This window comes from Protopterus annectens, chromosome 14.part0 (assembly GCF_019279795.1).
Source record: "Protopterus annectens isolate FY-2018-M chromosome 14.part0, PAN1.0, whole genome shotgun sequence".
Lineage (NCBI taxonomy): Eukaryota > Metazoa > Chordata > Ceratodontiformes > Protopteridae > Protopterus > Protopterus annectens.
Window position 1 is genome coordinate 740,727,361 of NC_056748.1, and position 24,374 is coordinate 740,751,734.

The 24,374-nt window shown below is 39.4% G+C and overlaps 1 protein-coding gene across 1 annotated transcript in view; it reads right to left on the reverse strand.

Annotated features, from left to right (window-relative positions):
- Nucleotides 1-1,368: 1,368 nt before the first annotated feature.
- Nucleotides 1,369-24,374, reverse strand: part of SEC31B (SEC31 homolog B, COPII coat complex component) — a 1,631,704-nt gene continuing 1,608,698 nt past the window's right edge. The window contains exon 32 of the mRNA XM_044055612.1: nucleotides 1,369-2,689. Within this exon, the coding sequence (XP_043911547.1) occupies nucleotides 2,510-2,689 (180 nt within the window). The 3' untranslated portion in view covers nucleotides 1,369-2,509. The remainder of the gene's footprint in view (nucleotides 2,690-24,374) is intronic.

Sequence of the window (24,374 nt, forward strand, 5' to 3'; positions counted from 1 at the left end):
CCTCAACCTCATGTAAAAATCTGAAAAATGGAGTTGATGATGATGGTGATTCTATACTGATAACTTTAAAATGTCTTAACTTCTTACTTTTACTTGTTTAAGAGTGATGCTCTCTATTACTTTACAGATGTATCTGACCATGCAATCTTACTTCCTTCACAGTAAAAAGTTTGTTTCTGAAAATAAGTCCTTGTTGCCAGACAGATATAAAAAAAGAAGAGCTTTCACGGTAATTTTCCATTATCGGGGCAACAGTTCTAAGGCGCTAGCATGCATACGCACTGAAGATTCCAGCCAAATGACTGCAGATTACGTTTGTCGACATCTGCTTGTTTCCTAACAAAAAGTGACAGTCGTGTATGCTTGCAGGTATCAAAGCTCTCCAGCCAGGGATGTCAGAAATTTCTGTTTTGCACTTCGGCTCATTGTATAGCGTTGCTCCTCACTTCCCTAATACTTGAAATGTGCTTATTGTCTCCAGTTGTTGCCTCGGTAAAGAATGTGCACTTAGTGTTCCATTTGTTGCCTCCAACAAACAAATGCTGTTTTTATTTTATTTTTAATTTAGTCCTTTTTAATATGAGCAGATTTCCATCAGGCATGCTCCACTCTGCAATTGCCACTGTTGTAATCTGCATTAAAAATGTCTTTAGGCAGTTCTGCATGTTCTGGGCACTGTGTGTTAACAGTGCTACTGAACCAGGCTCCCAAAAATATATATGTTTAGGTGAAGTACACTGGGTCTGCTTTGCATGATTACACCCTTCATGATGTAACATCACACCACAAGGAACGGGGACAAAGCCAAAATGACCAAGGGAAAAGTTTAAAAATCAAGGATACGATTTTATATATTTCCACTATTTAGTCAAGACATTGATACAACAACTACAGAATTGCTATTAACATGCCATTTGGAACACAGGATGTGTTAGCTGTAATGTGTGCCACTTTGAAAGAAAATTCCCATTTTGTCTCATAAATTAAACATTTTGGTAGGTCAAAATAACAGTAAGGAAAACAGGCAAATTTGGGAAGCAGGACAAGTGCATCCCTTCTCTGGATCTTGTCATGACCAATAACTATTGGAGGCCAATCATTTGTTTTGTGATGAGACCACTCACTGTGTGTATTTATTGTGCGACACCATTTCGCCGTATCTTCTATCTAGGTTATACATCCCCAGGTTCTTTTTTCTTTCTTTCTTTAACAACCGCTTCAGGACTAACAACTGTGCGATCAGTGCGTGCGGGTTTAGGCACCTTAGAACTGTTGCCTCAATAACGGAAAAGTACCAGCTTCACTTATATTACATCACAGCTTCAGTGAACAGTCAATATTAAGCACAACAGCTTGAGACCACAGCAGTTCATTTAGAAAATATTTTTAATTCAAAAACACAACAGAATCCACTGTGCCTGTGTTGTACATAAATACATATCAGTGCAGAAAAGGCAGCATTAAATTATTTGGTACTTGCTATGTTTCCCTGATACATTAGTGTAACAGTGGGTTCCATTAGCAAAGAAACCAGCCTGAGCAAATACTGTGCACACAATTTAAACCCCAGACTGTGAGTATGCAAAAGTACTAACAGTACTGTGATAAAAATGTTCTTGAACATTCTGTCGCCTGTTCATGCTCCTCTTTACCCACTCCTCAAACTAAAAACAGACAAGACTGGTCTTGTTAAAGGGGATGAAATGTCCATGGTAAGCGCTAGGAAATTATGACATTCCTCTTTATGGTGTGTATCTGTTGAATGCAACAATGATAGAAACTGTTGGAGTGTAAAACAATCTCTGTGCTGAAATACAGAAATAAAATATTAATACCATTATACAATGCCATATTACAATCCATACTTAATTTTCCTTCTAGTTGATTATTTCTGTTATGAATCTACAGGAAAGCTAGGATGGTATATGGAATCTCATTGTCTACTGTCATCAAAATGCTCTATAATATTTTATGTGCAAATCTGCAGAAAGCATTGGTATGACAAAAAATGATTATTGTTCTTTTATTGTTCTTGAAGGTGCCCATATTACTGAGGAGCACTTCTAAGATTGACAAGAAGGAAAACTAGCTGGATGATAAGCAGGAAAACACAGCTGGTTACCTTTACACTGGGCTTGCAGTTCAATAAAAATTACAAGGTGCACTCTTTTTGTATTTTTTTTCTTTTGCAAAGCAATGTCTCATATTTTCTGCTTGCCTAAACAGGAAAACAGAGTTACTATTTTCACAAAACTTCCATGAGACTCGCAGGTACACATTTGTAAATTAACAGTATTCAACAATGGCTTCCCATATGCAAATGAGCTAAAATATAAAAAATTAACTGAAATAAAGAGGTGCATGCCAGTGAACAAGTGGGGTATGGAGCAGCAGCTTAACTGCAAAATCAAAAGCAGTCACTGCAGAGGAAGTCTTGTCAGTCATTTTTAGAAAATGAGCCATCCTTTTCTGAAACAAAGCCGAAAAAGCTGCATCACGGTTAATGGATTCAAATATTTAGCTTATTAGCAATGGTCACCACCACTTTCAGGACAGGCATGAATGAGGAAATCTCACTGAAATTGCTGCTGGAGACAACCTGTGTATGTACATGTAAGGCTTGGGAGTAGTGCCGACTCTCTACACAATGTGCAATTTCATGAAGGCCATTCAAGATACTTTTGGATAGCTACAAAGAGAAAAATGTACAGTTTATATTTTAGACAAGCAATTTGCATGGCAAGATACATACAAAATAAAAGTAAAGAAACAAATACTCACTCTTCTTTCCATGGAACCATACATATATATGTGTATAAGTATATGTGTGTATATATATATATATATATATATATATATATATAAAATTTTAATGAATTTAAGAGTTGCTGACTATCAAAGGAGAAACAAACTCCAAGTACCTGTGACTAAGCACTGTGCCAATTATAACAGCAATAATAAAAAAGACGCAATATAAAATAACAAGAAGCTAATAAGGAAAATATAAAAACTACGATATCATGGAATTGAGAAGACTAATAACTGAAAAATCCTGCAAACAACAGTTACAAAGGAACCAGATAAAGGTTGCTGGTGGAGCTCTCGTACAGATCGGATGGACCACATGAAAAAATGTAATAGGTCGGCTATATGATAATGCAAAAAGTATTCAGTTCCTGCTTAAAACTGGCAAGTGCTGGGGAATCCCTCAATCAGGTAGGTAGCAAATTCCACAAGTAAGGACAGTGATAACTAAAAATTTGAGTGTCCAAGGACTTTAAGTGCCATGATGGAACTATTAATAGCCCATAACAGGAAGAATACAGGGGGTCAGATTAGACCATACCAGGAAAATAGCTCCCAAATGTACAGGAGGCCCAAGCCATGTAGGGCTAAACAGACTAAAACAAGAACTTTATATATGATGCACTGCTTAACAGGCAGCTAATACAGATTCTGCAAAGACAGTGCACTGTGTTGGAACTTAAAGATTTCACTAAATAATTGGGCAGTGGAGTTCTGCACCAACTGCAAGCAAGTAAGCTCTGCATCAGGTAGCCTTAGGTATAGGGCACTGCAGCAGGCATGTAAGGAGGAGACATGGGTATGCACTACATGACAAAGGTCAGAGTTTGGAAACAGGCAGTGGACCCGTGTGATATCCTGAAGACAGAAAGAAGACAACTGACAACATAAAAAACCTGGTCCTTGAGTATGAGCTGTTCATTAATAATCACTCTTGGATCACAAGCCTTTGACAAAAAACATAACCTGTCTCAGCTGCAAGAAATGTCAGGAGGCAAAACCAGCACAGAAACCCCACCAGAGTTGCATTAACTGCCACTGTCTTGGACATGTTAAGACAATTACTGAACATACAACCATAGATACGTTTCAGGTTGTGCGTCAAACAGTTGAGCACAGGCATAGACGTCTGTAGAAACAGGAGGTAAAGCTGGGTGTCATCAGTGTTACTGTAGACCTTGTGAATAAATAATGTCCCCCAGTGGCAGTATATATAATGAAAAGAAGTGAACCAAAAATGGAGCCGGCACTACCCCACAATCTAGAGGGTGGAAGAAGAGGAAACAAACCTAGATATCACCCTTTGGAAACAAGCAGAGAGATAAGTAGGTGAACCAGTTTAGGACTGACCAAGAAATACCACAGTAATTTTCTCAAAGCAGTCCAAAAGAATATCATGATTTATTGTATCAAAAGCTGACAAGAGATCAAGAAGGACCAAGATGGAATAATCAGTGGCAGATTTAGGCAGGGGTGCGCGACAGCCCCTTTTCAACTTTTTTTTTTTTTTTTGGAAAATCAGGTGCATCTTTCCAGAAGAATCCTGTCACCAATGCGCCAAATACATCAGGGATGTGGAGATGTGATTGGAGATTGCAGTCAGATGATTAGTTATTGTAATAACATGTATAACGGTCTTCCTCCAACTGCATCTTCCCTTGTAATTTTGGTGCATTGGTGAGAGCTGTGACAGTAAATCATTGTAGGCTGTTGTTGGAAGATGGTGTTCAATTCTGTACTAGCTGGACAAGGTTTATATAACTACTGGAGTGATCTCACTTTGAGGTAATGTAGCTCTTCACTTTGTACAAGGCACCCATATACTGGTTAATTCTGGTTGGAAAAAAGGAACTATGTAATCGTACTACTACTTGTAATGACCCAGAGTCCCAGCCATGTGTCACTGGGTCTTCCAAACCCAGCCCTGAGCCACACTTCCAATTTACAAAGGGTGGTACTTTGGAATGTCACAAGTGAAGTCTGGTAAAGTTTTACCAACCCTGGTCTTACCCCCATAAATATGCTGCCTCCAGGATCCCAGAACCTGTGTCCTCACAGTACCCACAACTCCAGGTAACCACTATACCCAGCGATTCGCCAGATGAGTAACTAGTGATCAAGACACTGGACATCGTGTTAACACTATTAATAAATATCCAGGACTGTTTAGGAAAATACTCACATATCATGACACACTCCTATTCACTCCTCTAGAATAAATGCCCCGATGTGGGGGCAGTGCCATTTGTGTCAACTACACATTATTCTGTAAGTGCAGGCCCTTCTGATGTCACTCCAGTGCGGCGGTACCTAGAGAAAATCAAATATAAAATATTGCAAAAACTGGTACAAAATTCATAGGGCCGTGCACAGAGGGCGCAAAAGAAATACTGGGTACCTTTGCAGCTAATGCCCCAGATCTCCTCTTAAAACACGTACTTCTCTTGGCCCGCTGTACTTTCATACCTGACACAGCCAGGTGTACTCGTTCAAATATAAATTAGAAGTATGTTCTAAAAATGTCCCACTTTGGGCATTTGAAAAGGTGGCAACCCTACTTACATTAAAACTCTGCTGTTTAGATTGATCGCACAGTGTGGTTCCTTTCTATAGGAACGAACGTTCTAAAAACAAATGTTTTAATGTAAAGTGTAGTAGTTAAGCACTAATTAATTCAACTCCAGTGCTTTTTAGAAAGATCATTCACCATGTAGAATTCAGCAGCTTTGGTGACAATTTTCTTCTTTAATTTTTCATTTTTTCCTTTGAATCACAACTATTTTTTTTTTTTTTTGCATTTATCTTCAGCATTATTGTACTGAAGTACACTAGAATAATACCCAATGCATAATCATGAGGCCAGTGAAGACTTCACATGCATATTTATTCATTTATTACTCGCACACGTCTCTCTCACACACACACACACACACACACACACACACACTTACATGCATATAACACAGAGCTATGTAGAGATTGAGAAATAAAAAAATACATTTTTTCCCACAGGAGGACGCTTTGCGAACTGCGCATGTGTGCAGCTCTTGCAATTATTTCCTGTACCACGGCCCTGGCTTTTTTTAAGCAAAGCTGTCTTGTATGTTTTTATTAATTGACTACTTGTCACTCCCTGTTGGGGATGTAGAAGGGCGCTGATGCGCTCTTCTATCTCTGCCCCCAACATGGCTAGCAAATGGAAAGTTGCACTGAGGGTGGAATTTGACCACAGTTGCTCAGACAGTGTAGAATATCTGACTCTTAATTTTGGGCCCTTTGAAACTGTGCACCACTGGAGAAGACTACCGCCCTGCGAAGAGTTTGTAGAAGCCAGCCGCTTCATTCTAAACAAAAAGCACCACCAGCAACAAGAAAATAAGGGAGTACAAGTCCAATGTACCCAGGACCAAAGCGCTTAAGTCACTGCTCTGGTTACTGCTGGTGCTTCTGGTTGTTGGTTTTAAGAAATGGGAATTTTGTGCTGCTGTTTTACATTCAAAACCCCCTTAACTGATATGAGTGAGTAACTGAAAGCAAAGCAAGTTCAGATCCCACATCTCTGCATTACTATACTGGTGAGATCACTGCAGGGCTTTGTCTTCTCTGAAGTGCCTTCTGGTAAAATGGGGTGGGAGTCTGGCCCACATTAAATTCCACAACATGGGGAAGAGGTGATGCCCTTATCCAAATATTAGAATATAATATGCCTATTTCTTATTTAAGTAAAAATTACACAGCATTCATTTTTAAATCTTCCATTGTAGTTATTGTACAGTTACTGCTGAATCTGCTTTTTAATTGCTTTGGATCCAATCCGGCCATAAGAAATCTGCTTTGTATTTTTAATCAATCATTTGGCCTTTATAGATAACTACAAGGCTATCACTCAGCAGCAGATTACTAGAAGTCTAGCCAAAAAAAACTCAAACTCTGCATCTATCTGTGAGGTAAGGACCTAATTATATAACCACTGATTTATATTTCAGTGGCTACAATAAATTTTGAGAGTCAGTAATATATTTTTTTTGTAGTGCAAAAGTTTTGACTTGGTACAGCAAACACGCACGCACACACACACACACACACACACACACACACACACACACACACAAAACATTTCAGCAAGAGAGTTAAAAGAAAAAGCAGAATTCAATCAATGAAAACCAGTAAAACTAATTCCAAAATATGTTATCATATGCACTCTGACACTCTTGTTGGACAGAGTCACGTCAGGATACATTTCCAGTGCGGGGGAAGTCCTCCAGAAAATACACCCTGGCAAAATGTTGTATTCTAGCAACGTTCTAAACTTATAAGAGCAATATTTAAAATGTAATGAGATAACCAAGCACGGAGGAGAGAACACAGCTAGGAAATGTAATATAAAGGCATGGCACATACAAATAAAAAAAGAAATACAAAAAGTAAAAAATCTTTAGCAGTTTTTATTGATCAGTAAAGATTTTAACTTTGTACTTTTGAAATTTTTTTATGTATCTTGTCTTTGAACATTTTTGTCTAACTTCTCATCTGTACTCCGTTCTCTTTATTTTACTCGTTTATTGCGTTATACGTTATTTTAAATATTTAAAATGTGCTCGTATTTTTTGGCCATTTTGTTCCCCAATTGTTTTTGGCTTTATCCAGATTTCTTGTCATAAGAGGTTGAGAGGTATGATGTATTTTAGGGGTGTACCAAGCAAATTCTATTTTATGCCCAGAAACTCTTAATACACAGCTAGCCCCAACCCCTCCACCAACAGACAGATAGATACCGGTTACAAATGGACATCTCTCTCAAAATGCTGCCTGCCCCTCCCCAGTTCTTTTCAACTGCCCCCCCCAAAAAACTATTAAAACTAATGTTTCTATTCACTATATTGTACCTGTTTTAAAAGCATTTATTTATAGACAGTTGTGGACATCATATGACCTAAAAACATGTTGATGTGATGGTCAAAAAAATGTACTCTGTAGAGAACAAAGAGTATGCCTGGCTACACCCAGTTATAGCCATTCATGTTCACTAAAATAGCAGTTGATTAAAGCCTGGTCAGTCTGGCTGGCACCCTTTTGCAAATATATGGCCCCTGTGAGAAAAATTATTGCTTATGCCATCTCTGATATTTCAGATTTTGAATTCCACTATTCTAAAATTGAGCAAGAGTTTTGCCATCAGTTTGGAGTAATGAACAAATCCATTTGTAGTTATATGGCTATCTTTTTAAACTGGTATGAGATCAAACTCGAAGTCCTTTGCAATGTTCCTTCATCCAAATCTTCTGTCTGAATAGGAAAAAATAATAACAGTCTGTGCATCTTGCTTTACACTCTCAGTATTCAGTACACCAGTGAAAAAGGGCAGTCCTGTTAACTTTGCTTTCAAGTACCTGCTGCCATCATCACTTTGGGATTACAACAGTAACTCCAACGCATCTGACATTCTGGGCTGAGATTCGTGAAGATATGCTGCACAGATGTACTATACATATATGTATACTGTTAAAGGCAACAGAGTAAGAATTATTATGGACACAATAGTGAGGAAGAATGCACGATCAGGCCACTGTCACTGCTCACTTATGATATCATGAGCAGAGCTAGTATCATGCTAACCCACGGAGCTGTACAGGTGTTGCATTAATCCATGAAGTAGAGCAATGTATACTGCTTACAAATAGGACTCTTACAGTAGCACCCTTTGTAGTGCACTGTACAGCATACCAGCTCAGTGTGCTTCAGAAAAATCCCCTAAAAGTATGTTGTGAAATGGGTGGCCCACACACGTGCCACCTACCACAGCCACCAAACCTAGTGTCCCACTTTCCCGCTTCCACCCCGGTAGTTAACTGACCAGACTACCCCCCCCCCCTTTTGCAAATTCCTGGATCCACCACTGATAATGGTCTCAATTTCTCACTACAAGGAGACTGTTAAAAGTTCTGATAAGACCTGTGTCAATACTGTGTCAAAGAAAACAAGCAAGCAATAGTACCTGATAAGGCATGTCAAGCTGCACAGTGCCAGATTTCTTAGAGATGTTCTGAGGCCTAACGCTGCAGGTTATCTGCCACTGTCCAATAACATCTATCCTGATTTTATTTTATTTATATATACAAACATGCATATACAATGTTTCCATCTTAACCTCACCAAAGAATGGAGTTGTGGGCAGCAGCACAAACTCCACATGATTTGTACAGACCAACCACTTTGGGCAACTAAAGTGGCGTGCAGTATCCTCAAGATAGTAGAGCAAAGATCATAGACTGTGTGCCATGGCAGGTCTAGCAACATGACAGTGTAAAATATGGCTCAAGGTGATTCAGTTGTGCTGACTAATGTCACTAAATGGGCATGGGTATTTGCAGGTGATAAGTGGGTTGAAGACCCAGCAGACTCCGATCTACGCCAGGGACCCATGCTAACTGTGGGAAGGGTGTATATGTCTCTGTTAGCTAGTTGGTGACCACCATAAAGCCCAGCAGCCCCGGTTTAATAAGCTACTGGCCAGCCAATGTCCAGTTGCCCAGCTTGGGTTACTTGGAATGTCTCTGTTGAGGGGAAGCTGGATGTAAAACCAATCATCCTGCTAAACATGAACTAAGAATTGCTACACTCAATGTAGGTTCACTGACAGGACGGAGTCTGGAAGTAGATTACATGATGGTAAGGAGAAGGCAGGACATCCTATGTATCCAGGAGACAAGCTGGAAAGGCAATGCAACAAAGCCACTTGGCTTGGGGTCCAGAGTCTGCTACTCAGGAGAAGGACAGGCTAGAAATGGTGTGGGGATTGTGGTGAGAGAGAGGCTTCAGAAGACATTGAGAGATGTCATCAGAATTGGTGAAAGACTCAGGCAATCAGACTCCAGGTTAAGGATAGGCTTAGATTATGAATATTACCCTCTGTGCCCCACAGCAGGGTTATGATGTTGATGAACAGAGTACATTCTGACAGCTTGTTGCAGGACCTACTAGACAAAGCAGGATAACATGCACTGGTGTTGAAAATGGGTGACTTCAGCACACATATCAAGACAGATAGAACAGGATATGAGGACTGCCTGTGTCCATGTAGATGGGGCAACAGGAATAAAGGAGGAGCGGCCATTCTAGACTCCTGTCTGGCAAATGTCTTGATTGCAACCAACACATGGTTCAGAAAGAGAAAAAGCAAGATTACATACAAGAGTAGCTAACATGCAACTCAGGTAGACTTCCTCATACTAAGAAAGGGCACTAGGGTAGAATCAGCAATTGCAAAGTCATCCCCAGTAAAACTGAAACAGCATTAACCACTGGTTGCTGCAATCAGCTGTAAGCAGTGGTCAGAGAAAGTACTAAGGTCAACAGAGACTAGGCTAAAGACTTGTAAATTGACCTGAGAGAAAGCACAGCAGTTCAAGGAATTACTCAGGGCTCTGGCAACTCAAGAAGAAATAGGTGGAGATTAAGACGAATGACAGCACCTCAAAACAGCATGTGTGAGGACTACAGAATAGATATGCGGCCGAGCCAGTTATTGAAATCAGGTACATGAGGAAAGCCGGTATTGGAATGCAGAAGTCAAGGAAGTCAACAAAAGAAAGGAGGAGTGCAGGAAAAAGTGGGAGATAGAAGAGAGACCAGGCTAGGAAGGAATACTGGTCGACTAACAAACAGGTTAAGAAAGGAGTTGAAATACCAAAGAAAAACACATCAGATGCACTCTACCATCTTCTGGAAAGTGACTCAGTAGATGGCATAAATAAACTGTATCAGGTTGCAGGGTAAATACAAAAAAATAAAAAAAGATTGTCAGACACCATTCATAAGGGATGCCAGCAACAACTTTCTCTCCAGTCCAAAGGACATCAACTGCAGATGGAAGTACTTCTTCCAACAGCTTCTGAATAAAGTAAACCCCACAGAACCTGTACTGCCCCAGACACAGCCTACAGTGAGAGAAGAGGAGGAGCCCACTATAGAAGCAGGTTCAGATGAGGTCACAGCAGATATTATAAAGATGCTGGGTGACACAGGGGAGAAATACCTCCTGAAGGTAATCATAGCAGTATTGAGAGACAGACGCATCTCAGAAGACTGGAGAATAAGTATACTAGTGCCAGTGCTCAAGAACAAAGGGGACACTAACAACTGTGGGCAGTACAGAGGTATCAAACTCCGGTCACACTGCATGGAAGTTCTGGAAAAGTTGATCAATAAATGAATACACAGACAAGTGGAAAAGTAAGATGGGAGATGAGCAGTTTGGATTCAAATCAGGAAGCAGCACAACTGACCCGTGTTTGCAGTGCCACAGACAGAAATGAGGAAAGAGTCCAACTGGACATTCCTAGACTTGGAGAAGGCATATGACAAGGTCACAAAAAGCTGATTTGGGCAGTCCTGTGGTGGTTCGAAGTCCCAGAAACATTGGTAGAATCAGTGCAAGCTATGTACAAGGACACCATGACTTAAGTATGAACAGTGTTCATTCTTGCAGAGGGGTTCCCAGTGGGAGTGGGTGTGCATCAGAGTTCAGCTCTGAACCTACTGCTGCTCATACTGGTTATGGACTACATTAGCAGACAAGTTGGAGGGCACAGATCGACAAAGTTGCTCTATGCAGACAATGTGGCATTACATTTGGACTGTGAACAAGAACTAAAGCAAAGGATATGGGATGGAATTCAAAAGTGAAGGCACATAGGATGAAACTGAACACAAATAAAATAGTTGTAATGGCAGTAAATGGGGGAAATCAGAAGAAGCTGAGAACTGAGACAGAAGGGAAAATTGTGGAAGAGGTTAACAGCTTCAAGTATCTGGGAGGGGTGGTTGGGGAGAAGGGAAGTCTAAATAAAGAGGTCAAAGCTAGAATCAGAGGGGTTGCAGCCAACTGGCACAACGTGTCAGGTGTAGTACACGACAGAAGGATGCCAAAGAAGCTGAAAAGTAGGTGTACAAAACTGTGGTGCAACCAGTACTACTGTATGGTGCAGAAACCTGGACAGTAAAGGCAGAAGAGCTGAGGAAGCTAGAGGCGATGGAGATTAAGTGCTTGAGTCAGGCAGTAGGATGCAAATTGTGGGACAGACAAAGAAATGAAGACATAACAGCAGAAGCCAAATCAGCTCCAACTGCAGAAAACATCAAAGAGAACAGATTACAGTGGTTTGGGCACATGTGCAGAAAAGCAAGACAGTCTGGTGAAGATCATTTAGGACAGACAGGGAGAAGGTAGGAGGAAACAAGGACATCTAACAAACAGGTGGCTGGACTGTGAGAGAGAATACTTGTAAAAGTCAGGCATGACTGCTGAAGGAAGGAAGGAGAGTGGCACTGAATATACAGAGATGGCAACAGCGGAGACAGAACACCTTGACCCATGTAGAAAATGGGGATAAGGTAGTTCATGATGATGATACATATGTGCACAAATATCCTTACAACTTCCTCAACTTATAAATCACATTGTTTATTGTAAGCTACTCGCAGAGCCCACTATAAAGTTTAAAGAAGACATTGCCCCTTCCTATTACACTAGAACAACAGAATGCAATTTCCTCAGCTTTGAAACAAGAACTTATAACCGATCCAGCTCTGAAATTGTTTTACATTTTACTTACGGTTCATTAAAAGGGAGACAGTCCACTTGGAAGAACCCGTCTTTCTGGGAAAAAAAGAAGTTTTTTTCTAAATCCATTTCTTCATTTTTCAGACATTTGCTTGAGAATTCTTTTTCATCTTGTTAATCCAGAATTAAGGACGCCACATCATTTCTTGTTTTGACTCTGTCATTACCATTCTGCAAGTTACTGAGTTGGTGCTGATACACAAAGTGTTTCATTTTAAAAAGAAATGTTACATTCAACTGAAAGGTACAGCAATGGGGGCAGCTTTCACCCCTTACATGCTGATTTATGGGTTTCTTTGAGACCACATATATTTATGATGGAAACCAAAAGCATTAATTAGGTTCTATAAATATGTAGCAGAGATACCCAAGATGACTGCTAGTTGATAAGGAAAGGGGAGCACAGTGATTTAAATGTAATATATCTTTGTACCTCCTTTTATTTAAGAGTTAAATTATTCATCACTAATTTTTTGATGGCACACTAAGCACTATTGTTTATAAAAAAAAAACCTTTTTTTTCTAAAAATACATTTTTACTGTCAGACCATGGCCAGCCCAAATACATTACCAGAAATATTCCCACAGCATAATGTTAGTAGAACATGTGATTTGGAACAAAGTTATATGGAATAACTTGGTTCACAGGTTTTGACATAGGGTCTATGTTCAGGAAGCCCTAATACAGACACAAATGGAGTGGGTAATATTCCCTGTTCGGATTTTTTTTAAAACTACCAACCAAAGCCTAATGAAAGAGATATGGAAATTACATTTACCACAAGCTCTGGTATAAATATGTTCACATTCAAGGCAGTAAAAAAAAAGTACTGGCATGCTTCCATTACGATGATGTTTTGAGTACCTTATTCAGGCACAAGTCCCTGCTGAGTTATAGATGTGGAAAAAGTTTGTGGTACAACAGCTACAACACAAGAATAACCCAAGGCTCCCAAGGCAAAGTTTTAAGGTGTGCAAAGAACGTGTCAGATGTGTTAACTGCCATTACCCTGCTGTACACCACATACTTTACTACTGTTAACTTTAGGGGTTCTTTTGATAATCAGGCACTAGCAATATGCACAACACTCTGGCAGTTTGCATAACCCAATTCATATATGCCTCCTTTTATACAGGGCAAATATTATGCAACAGTAAAAGAAAATAATTAAATTGTAGCTCAGCAATATACAGTGTAGACAAATGATATGTCTACTTTATAAATATCTGTCTTCATACCCCTCACCATACCTTTCCATTTTTGGAACTGATAGAAAATCCAAGTCCATCTACCAAACAACATATATTTGTCTTGACTTTTAGGTGCTAGAGAACAAAGGTGAATTATGAATACTGGTGTCCTATTTTTATCAGTTTTAATTAATATTTTTAAGGATTGAAATATTAGATTTATATGAAACTGAAAATTTGTTTTCAATAACCACACTATAAAAATGATTGTATGATTTAGTTTTACACTGCACATGTATGGTATTTTTGAATGCATTTTCATTGTTTTTAAATGCAAGTAATTTGAACGATATGCATTTTTAGAATGCATTTTTGAATGTATACAATTTGAAATGTGGACACTAGGTGACATCAGATTATTATATACTGTCTAATGGTGACATTGTGAGTATATACTCAACATTTACTAATTTTTGAAAGATTAGTTAAGTTTTATTATTTCGAAGATTAGTTTTGTTTACCTATAGCAGGTGAGTATTCTCTGGATTGTTTTATGGCGCTATGAATGGGTGCTTACGGACTACACATGTACATGTATTTTTAATTGGGGTTTATTTAATTTTACTCGACTGCTTTAATATATAGACTTAGCATATTAACATTGTACAGCATTCTTATACATTACTTTTTTATTGTGAATTTATGCAGTAGGAAGTTCTTATTTCCATCAGGTAATCTACTTGAATGCATTTAAAAATACTATCCATGCTACTTATGTTTTTACCTTAGTGCTGATGAAGCTGCTGGTTATGGGATGACACCACAGTGCTGACATTTTTTTTTGTGACTGGACTGCTAGACGTTTTGTTTTGATTTAACTTGTTAATACTGTGCACCTGATGCGGTGTTTTTTTTTCTTGATGTGGATTTGCTTAGTGATCTTATAAAAAATACACACACACACACACACACACACACACACACACACACACACACACAGAAAAGGGATACTGGCATTCAAATTACTAAAATAGACCATTGCAATAAGTTCTTATGTAAGATAAGGGTTAAAGATAACTTTGTATTCTTATTAAAAATAAAAAAACAGTATTCAAGCTGGTATTGCTTCTTTAAACCATTATTTTCCCACATCATTTGCCTTGTGTAACCATATACCTCTCCTATCTTTCTATTCTTCTTCCACTAGTATGGCTTCCTTGTTTTCTTCTCTCCCTCCATCTTTGTGTGCTAGCCTTCCTTAAAGCCTTTCTTTATAAAGGATTCATACTCCCCTTCTAAATGTGTCTCTTGCAACAGCAATATATTTGTTCATTACTCCAAAGATACACTAAGATGTCATTTTGCATGTGGGTGTCAACCAACCTGTTTATATTCCATGAAAGCACCCTAAGGTTATTCACAGGGTCTGCTATTCAACCTCTCACTCATAATTGGGATCAGGCCCTTTTCCTCTTTCCACTTCAGTCTGTACAGAAGAATTATACCTTATCTCCATCCTCCATTTCCATCTCATGACCCAAATGCTTCTTTGCACTGTAGCTACTCTATCTTTTGACATTTTTCAGTGTCACAATATACAATCATTGCTGCATTTTAACAAGATGAAACAGACCTATAAAATACACATTACATACAATAAAATATTTAACATTTTCCATCCCCCTCCAACTTCTCCAAATGCATACTATATATAGTTGTGCCTGGCAAGACCATTCTGCCTGACATGGTCCTTAATGCAATAAGAATTATACCTATCAATACCAAAAAAGAAAATGGGAGAAAAAAAAAGATCTCATCTCTTCCAAATACAAAGTGCCTACCAACCCAGCACAGTTTAACAATACGGTATACCTCTGTCTTTTACTTATTTTTGTTTATCGCTCACATCCTTTATCAGTATTTAACATATTTATCCTTTTCACTCATATTGCCTCTTCTCAGCCATGATGTTTCTGAAGCACTTTTCAACTTTTATTCTGTGCTACAGTGCCGTTTGTCTTCTCTCACTGGTATGTGCAGGTTTCTTCAATAACAAGCAGTAGATCGCAAGAAGTCCTGCCCACTCCCTATAAATTACCCGCTTCTCTAGTTTGATTTTACTTGCACAGGCCTTCTTTATCAAACAGTTTAAGAGCTTCACAAGTCTCAAACACTCATTATGTTTTATGCAGTGGCTTTACAGCACAACCGCTCTACCTTTACAAGCAAACAGTGCTCTGCCCCTTTGTATCTTTACTTTTACATTCATCTTCCTGCTCTCAATCTCCTCCATGAATGCTATGCTCTTGTCCTTCACTACTGGCTGTGTCTAACTTTCCCAGCCTAACCTTTTAACCAACCCTTTTTCCCATGAAGTCACACCGACACTTCCCCCAGTGGACTTCGACTCAGCAAAATGCGAACTCTCTCCTCTCCTTGCTTCATGCTCTCACAGCAAAGCTTCCATGGCCAACTATGGATCCAAAAATGTTTTTATACCTGTGGGAAACATCACTCACATGACCGCTGGGTACACCAAGTTGAACCTCAGCTGCAATTCCTTGCATATGTAGAAAACCACAATAAATTTTCCTCTCTTTTGCCTTGTCTGAGTGGAGTGAACTTTTTCAACATATATCATTGCTATAATCACTGTCAAGGCTTCCCCTTCTGCCAGAGTGAGGACAACAACTACTCTGTCAAGACATTGCAATGGAATTTGACTGTGATGTCCTCAACCACTTTCTTCCCTGTGCTGCTGGCATGTAGATCCTACGTGCCCTATCTATACTAATCTCAGTTCGATGGATCTCCACCCAAGCACTTAATTATTCCTGTATAAACTGCTTACAGTCCTTGCTCACAACTTTCTCAGGGATTACTCTGAACCTGAGATTTTCTCTTCAGGTTTGGTCTTCCAGGTCCATCAGCTTATTACTGATGTCTTCCTGTCAAGTTTCCCCTTAAATTCCACCACATTTGTGGACAGACACGACTACATCAGTCTGGGCACTTAGGGCTTCCACTTCTTTTTCCAATCTCTTGTTCTCTTTCACCCACTCATCCAACGACCATGATATTTTTGGCAGGTCAATATGAATCTGGTGCAACTTTCTCTCCAGCTGGCTTGAACAGTCTGTGTCTTCCTTTTCTGCCACCACTGGCACATCACTTCCCTCCATAATTCTCTTATTATCCTGTATTTTCAAACCCTATTTACTCTTCCTTCTCTGTGGGGACATTCAGCTAGACTTTGGAAAAACTACTAGTCTGAATAGTACCTAACTTATTATCGTACCTTGTGATTTCATTCTTTATTTCCCTGTGCTTGGAGGAGAGAAACACAGCTGCTCATCCCACCAGAAGTCTCAAGGAAACACTTATTATTAATCTGGAATGCATCCAATTTAAAATAATATATCTATGGCAATGGTGACACTCAAAAGGAACAGTGGGGGGTCTAAAGAAAGCCAGGAATTCAGTCCTGGTGGATTAGAAAAATCCAAAAATACTTTCCACCAGTATTCTTTGTAGGACAGCAGTCCTTTAAAATCTCCCCCCTTAATGTCTACTAAAACACTGTCTACTATAGCAAAATTGAAATAGTGTATATCACCACACTTTTTAATGTGTCTGTACAGTGCATATTTTTCATCTTTGGTTTTAATACTGTATAAATGTGCATATTAAGTATTTTTGGATTATTCTAATCCACCAGGACTGAATGATGTCATCTCCATTAAACCCTTATTAGTTATGGATTGACAACGTTATACAGTATTCTAGTGTAATTTGGTTCCATGTGGACTCACATTAGACTATATTAGTATACATTTAGTTTTTTACAGGTAATTATAGATTCGTGTGATGTCTTTCACACTATACTACAATGTATTTTATATTCAAACTATATAGATATTACATATGTATTGCTTTTTATATATTTCTGAGTTGATTATTTTCAACAATATTTATATTTATATATGTTACATGTTTAGTAATGTACATAGGACAATTCAATAGAAAATTTTATATAGTAGGAGACAGAACGTCATATTTTATCAGTTTTATACTTATTTATATATTAGGGCGGCCACGGTGGTGCAGCGGTTAGTGTTGCCGCTTCACAGCAAGAGGTTCTCTGGTTCGATTCTCGGCTGGGGTGCTTTCTGTGCGGAGTCTGCATGCCCTCGCTGTGGTCGCGTGGGTTTCCTCCGGGTGCTCCGGTTTCCTCCCACATCCCAAAGACATGCAGTAGGTGGATTGGACACTCTAAATTGGTCCTAGGTGTGAGTGTGTGCATGTGTGTGCCCTCTGTGGAAGGTTGGGCGCTGGGCTGGCAACTCGACACTGTAAAACTCCATTGCCAATCATGAGCAGACAGATGATCCGCTGTGGCGACCCCTAACCGGGAAAAGCCGAAAGAAGAAGATACTTATTTATATATTGTTCGCATGTGTCACTTACTGCATGTTTAATTTTATTTTATTTTTATTTTCATTTTAATTTTATATGCTTATGCATATATATTTTTTGTGATTATGATCATTTGAGATGTAAGTACTGATGTCAGTTTATCGCCAGCTGTATTTTGACACATTGTTATTGTTGCAATATCTCTTTAAAGGAAAGTATTCAAACAGTTTGGTTTTGGCGCCAAAAAGTTTATTTAAAAGTTAGTAGGCTCATTTTTCAGCATTCTGATGAAGCTTGCTGTGAAGCAAGTGAAAGTGCTTAACTGTTGGATTATCGCTGTATTTGTATAATAAAATTATTGGAGTGCTGCTGTGGACTTTGCCGAGATTTTTTGATAATATCTGGAACTGCTTTTGAGGGAGAGCGTCTCAAGACACAGAGGTAGCTAACGTTCTTTACCGGTTATCTAGTGACATATGGGTTAATTCCCATTTGGGTGAGTTTCTTAATGATGCCTGAGTGAGGGATTGTGTCAAAAGCCTTGGCTAAGCCAAGATAGGCTGTATGTACTGTTTTGCCTTCATTAAGGGCTTTGATGACATTTTTAAAGAAGTCCACCAGGTTTAATAAGCATGATCTACCCTTCAAGTCAAACTGGGTTGGGTCAAGTGTTTGAAGAGCACCTATGTCTTTGTTGATAAGGTCCAATGATGAGTCTCTCCATGGCCTTGCAGATAATGCTAGTTAGGCTTATGGATCTATAGTTCCCAAGGTTGATTGATGGACCCCCTTAGGGAATTATTGTTACTGTATTCCACTCTGCTGGGACAAAGCCATTACTTAAGACTGTGGCTGAAGAGAGTGCCAAGTGGTTCTGCTAGGTCCTGTTTTAGATCATTTAGTAGGCAGCCTGGGATGTTATCCGGTCCCATAGAAGCTGTGTTTTTGGACATAGAGTGTGCAGTTATGACTTGGAGATACTCGGTAGAGGACTGGTGACAGGTATGCTTTGGGACAAGTCTGGTGGGGACAAGGTGTGATGTTTTCTCCAAATCTGTCTGCTAGCGGGTTTTGATGTCCTCGAGGTCAATATGAGTGGAACCGGCCAGCACTAGTTTGACACAAAGCTGGGCCTTCCCTTTTAGATTTCTGACATAGCTAAAGAATGCCTTGTGATTACCCTTAGCTAGGAATGCTAGTTTAGCTTCATAATTGGCTTTAGTGGATGTTATAAGATATCTAATTTGCTTGTTCAAATTGTGGAGTGTATCATTCCTCTGTTGAGTCAGTTCCCTCTTGCTCTTAGACATTAGTTTCTTCCTCTTGTTGTATAACCTATTTATGCTTGATGTCCAACCAGGGTGGCTTGTTTTTTTGTGAGAACTTTTTTTTTATCCGTTCAGGTACAGCAGAGTCTATACATTTGGATATATATTTATACAGGGCATTTGTATACACCTCTGTATAGGAGTCATTGTTGACAGTGGTAGCAGAGGTTTGAAACTATTTATGCCATCATTTAGGAGGCTATATTTTGCTTTGGAGAAAAGTTTCATCCTTTTTGCTCAAGGGGAGGGTCAGGTATGATTGTTACTTCGAACAAGACTGATTTATGACCAGACCTTAGCAGGGAGGCCAACACACAGAGGGTAGTGTAGAATATTCCTATGTTGGCGAGTACTAAGTTTAGGACATTTGAGCCCCTTGCTGCAGTGCAGACTAGCTGTTCCAGAGCATTTGTATTAAAGTCCAGGAACCTTAGGATGACTGTGTTTTTGCTCATATATGACTCCCAGTCGATGGAAAGAGTTAAAATCATCCATGACCATGGTGTTTGGCTGTATACTGAGTGACTCGAGTAGGTCCAGGTAGGCAGAGTGGTTCTCGTGGTTCATGGTGGGGGACCTATCGCTAACAATGATATGGAAGTTGGAGTTGGAATATCTCTAGGGAGTCGTACTGTTTGACCAGTCTTGAGGTGTATTTGTCTTTAATGCACATGGATACACCTCTGCCTTTCATTCTTTCACACTAGTTTTGAGGTCTGAATCTGTGGAAGGCATTGTAGCCTTGCATGGCCAGGGTGTTCTCCACAGCCTTGAACCATGTCCCTGTGACTACACAAACAATGGCATCTTCCAAGGTAAGGTACTTCCAATGAGTGCAGTTTCTGATTTAGACTCCTAGCATTAAGCAGCATAATCCTAAGTTTGTCTCTAGTGAATTTTTTTATGTCAAATAAATGTAAAATCAAATACTGCAACCATGCAGAGGATGGTATACAACTAAAATCAGATGTAAACGTTAATAGCAAATAAAAATCTCATAAGAAATCACAAATAAAATGTGGTAAAAAATATATATGCATAAGAGCTCTAAGATAAGCACTTCTGGTGTGACACCTTCCTCAAATTTTCTAGAATATATGAGACAGCTGCACTTAAATAATTGAGAAGGGCTCTCTGTGGTTGCAGCACTGGATTTTACATTTGTTTGATTTCATATCTTAATCAAGCTGCATTCAGTAGTTTCTGGTGTGCTTTGCCATACTGCTTTTTTTATGTTGGGTATTTTATTGTTATGACATTGCCTAAAAAAGCCACTACGGGGGAGTTCATTACTCTTGCCAGTAACTGAAAGCCAAGAGGAGACAGGTGAAGACCATCTCTGGCAAGGAAGCATGGGCTGTCGACCATATTCTCCCAGGATGGCAGGTACTAGATCCTCCTGAAATGACACCAGAAGGTAAGCAATTGTTGAAGTCAATCATTTTTTTTATACTGAGGCATCACCCTGGTTGAAAGTAGAATGCTGCTTAGGGCTAGGGACATACCTGCCTTGGACACACAATCTGAGGGCTCAGTCATGTCTCTCTTCATATAGTCCAGTGAGGTATGTCTCAAGCATTCACTCCAACATGGAATATGACAGAGCCATAACAGTACTTGTTAGAGGTGTGTGTGTGTGTGTGTGTATGTGTCCTGATGGAACCTGGCACCTGATGGGCAGCTGACCGTGACCTTCTTGTCCAGCCTGGTGTGGGGGATGTGTGTGTCTCACTATGTAATTGCCTATGACCAATACATTTGGTTTTGAGGTGTTTTGTCTTAGTGGCTTATTGGCTGACGCACTGTTGTGTGTATTATTATGTGTAGTAGATTCTGCTGGGTCTGCAGTGTGTGTGCAGTAGATTTGTCTGAGTGTTATTTTGGTAATTTTTAACATCTTTGTATAATAACAATATGTATTTTTTTCATCTTCATCTGTATTGCGTTACACTTTTATGAACTACTTATGTATTGTACCATCTGGAGCTTTTCTCCTCGGGTGTCCACTGAAAATGGGCATTTGCCCAGTCACACCAACCTGTCAACAAATGTCAAATAAATAAAATAAAAAGACTCACCCATTTAGGTCATACAAGACAATACCCAGATGTGAAGACAGTACATATGATACTGCTGTCTGGTCTTCTCTACCCCACCTACCTGTCCCAACCCGGGGGTTGGCATAATGGTTAAATTGTTTGCCTTACAGGTGCAATGTACAGAGTTTTAATACTCACCTTAGGGAAGCATGGCTAGGCTTAAAAAGGCCCCCTGGAGCCAATTACCTGTACCTTACACTGTCCTATGGGGACTGCCTCTCTATACTCTGTTTTCCACAGACTGCTGAGATGCAAACTATGCCTGGCATAAAAGGCATCCTTGGATCCCACTATGATGGACCTTTTTAATATCTGGAAAACAAACAGCTTTAGAACCACTATAGATGTAAGGACATAAACTTTGCCTACAACATAAACAAGACTTGTTGAAGGGACATGTATCGCAGAAAATTCCCATTCTCTGGAACAGCCCTTTCTCTGACCCTATTCAAGTGTAAACTAGACCAGTGAATGGATAATCAGAAATTCAGCCCTGGTCTAGCACCTATGTTTCTGATGGACACAGGCAACCATTAAATCATGCTCTAACATACACCCCTTACAGAAATGTCTAAGATACAATAACTCGTGGGACGCATTTAAGTTGCATGACTAAGCTTATAAAGGCCCTAATGGTTCGTAACCTAGAATGAACCTATGAAGCCACAACTGATGTGATCCCAACCATGAGGGACAGCACTGGGGACGTTACTGTAAATAGATCTCTATAGGAGCAGCACTAGACAGCACCTAAGATCGGCTGGAGGGTATGCAAAGGCCAAAATGTACATGAAAAAAAAAAAAAGAAAAAGAAGAAAGAAAGAAGCCAAATTAAAATTTCTGTGCCATAACAGCTTCTGATTTTGATAAAATAGTTGAATTTTGCACTCACTATAGCCATTTGCAATTATTGACAGTTGACTAAAATTTAACTGCAACTTTTACTTTGGAACTTGGGTGATTTTATTAGAGTCCTGAGTCTGTAACACAGTTCTTACTTTAAAACTACAAATAGAGGGATTATAATTCACCTTTCCAAACCAATCTTTACTTGCACAGCCATAACTAGGGAGGCTTAAAGGGAGCAAGCTGTTAGGAGATGCAGTTGGCTGGTGCTGATGTAGACAGTCATCCTTGGACTGTAGGAATTCCCTGAACAAGACACCAGCTGTGCCTTACAAGAACAAACTTTGGGCCTGCAATTCCAACTCTTATTCTTTAATGGAACCAAATGAGAAGGTCATGTTCTGATATGCATCTTAAGTCACAGCTAAGAATTAAAACTTCTTAGACAACCCTTTTTGCCAAAGATGCTATGATTAGAAATAAACTCCATTTTTCTGGAGAGTAGAGAAATAGGAAAATCTTTATTAAAGAGTTAATAAAAAGAAATAAGGATTTGATCAAACTTAAGCTTCTATTGTTTCACAACAGCATGAAATATCAAGTTCCTTTCAAGAAGAGCAAAAAAAATAATAATACTAATAAACAAAATGCAGGATTATATATCTACGTTGTTCTGAGCACGGCAGCCTATGCCTGTGATTAATGTTTTGTCTGATACTGACAAATGAAGTGCCATTTAGTCCTTTGGACAACACTGACAAATTCATGGTAGCTTGTTACAGTGAGTGGCTATAAGATGCATAAATATTCAGGAAAATTTACAACTCCGAAATTAAATGCTCTGAAAGAAGTCTTTAGCTTAGCATTTTTTCTTAGTGTTTTAGTAAAATGAATTGACGGAGTTGAACACACATCTGCTATATCTTCCATACTATCACCTCCATCTACTCCTACTTCCTCTTTAGCACTTGCATCTGAAAGTGCTGTAGAGTAGATGCAGTTTTTAATCTTCTTAACATCCTGAATAATTTTCAGCAGACTCTTCAAAGGCAAAGCTGAAGAATCCAGTCTCTCAATCACAGCAGGCATCCAAGCTCAAATCTCCAGTCACAATGCAGAACTGAGCTCAGTGGCTACGAGACATTTGATATGGACAAAAAACAGAATTAACACAACATGCCCTCAATTAATAACAAGAGGCACAGCGCTAAAGTTTAATTCATTGTTAAAAGTACCCATGCCTTGTAACTGAGCTGTTTTCTGTTGTAAGAAAGCAGACATTGAGGTAAAAATAGCCTCCAAAGCCAAGGATAACCATAAGGCCTTTTTCAGTTACGTCAGCAATGTTAAGGGCAACACCCAACAATATGCAGAATTAGTTGTAGATGGCATCTCCTATGCTCAGCTGACAGTAAAGCAAATCTGCTGGCTGACAAATTCAGTTCAAATTTCACCTCTGCATCACACCAAGTTCTCCCCCAAGAAATACCCTCCACCACTCCACCGCCAATCACCACCAAAGAACAGGCTGCTACTGCTCTCTCTAAAGCTAAAAACATATGCTTCAATGGGGCCCGACGACATACTAGGTTGCCTCTTAAACAGCTTAAGTCAAGGACATTCAGGCCCATTAGGATCTCTGTTTAATAACAGCCTCTGGACTGGCTTTGACCCAACAGAGAGGTGGACAGCAAGTCATCCCTCTGCATAAATGTGGACCATCTGCTGATCTAGGAAATTACAGATCTGTAAGTTTGACTAGTCTTATATGCAAGGCCATGGAAAGAATAATCATGGACCTGATAAATAATGACATAGGAAATCTCCAAGCACTGGACCTGACACAAATCAACTTTGTCAAGGGCAGGTCATACCTACTGAATCTGGTGGATTTCTTTGAGAAAGTCCCCATGGCTATGGATGAGGGAAAAACAGTACATATTGCCTACCTTGACCTGGTCAAGGCATTTGACACAATTCCTCACTCACGTATTATAAATAAACTCACAAAACTGGGCATAAATCTCTGCGTCATCAGATGGACAGCCAGTTGGGTTCATGGACTAC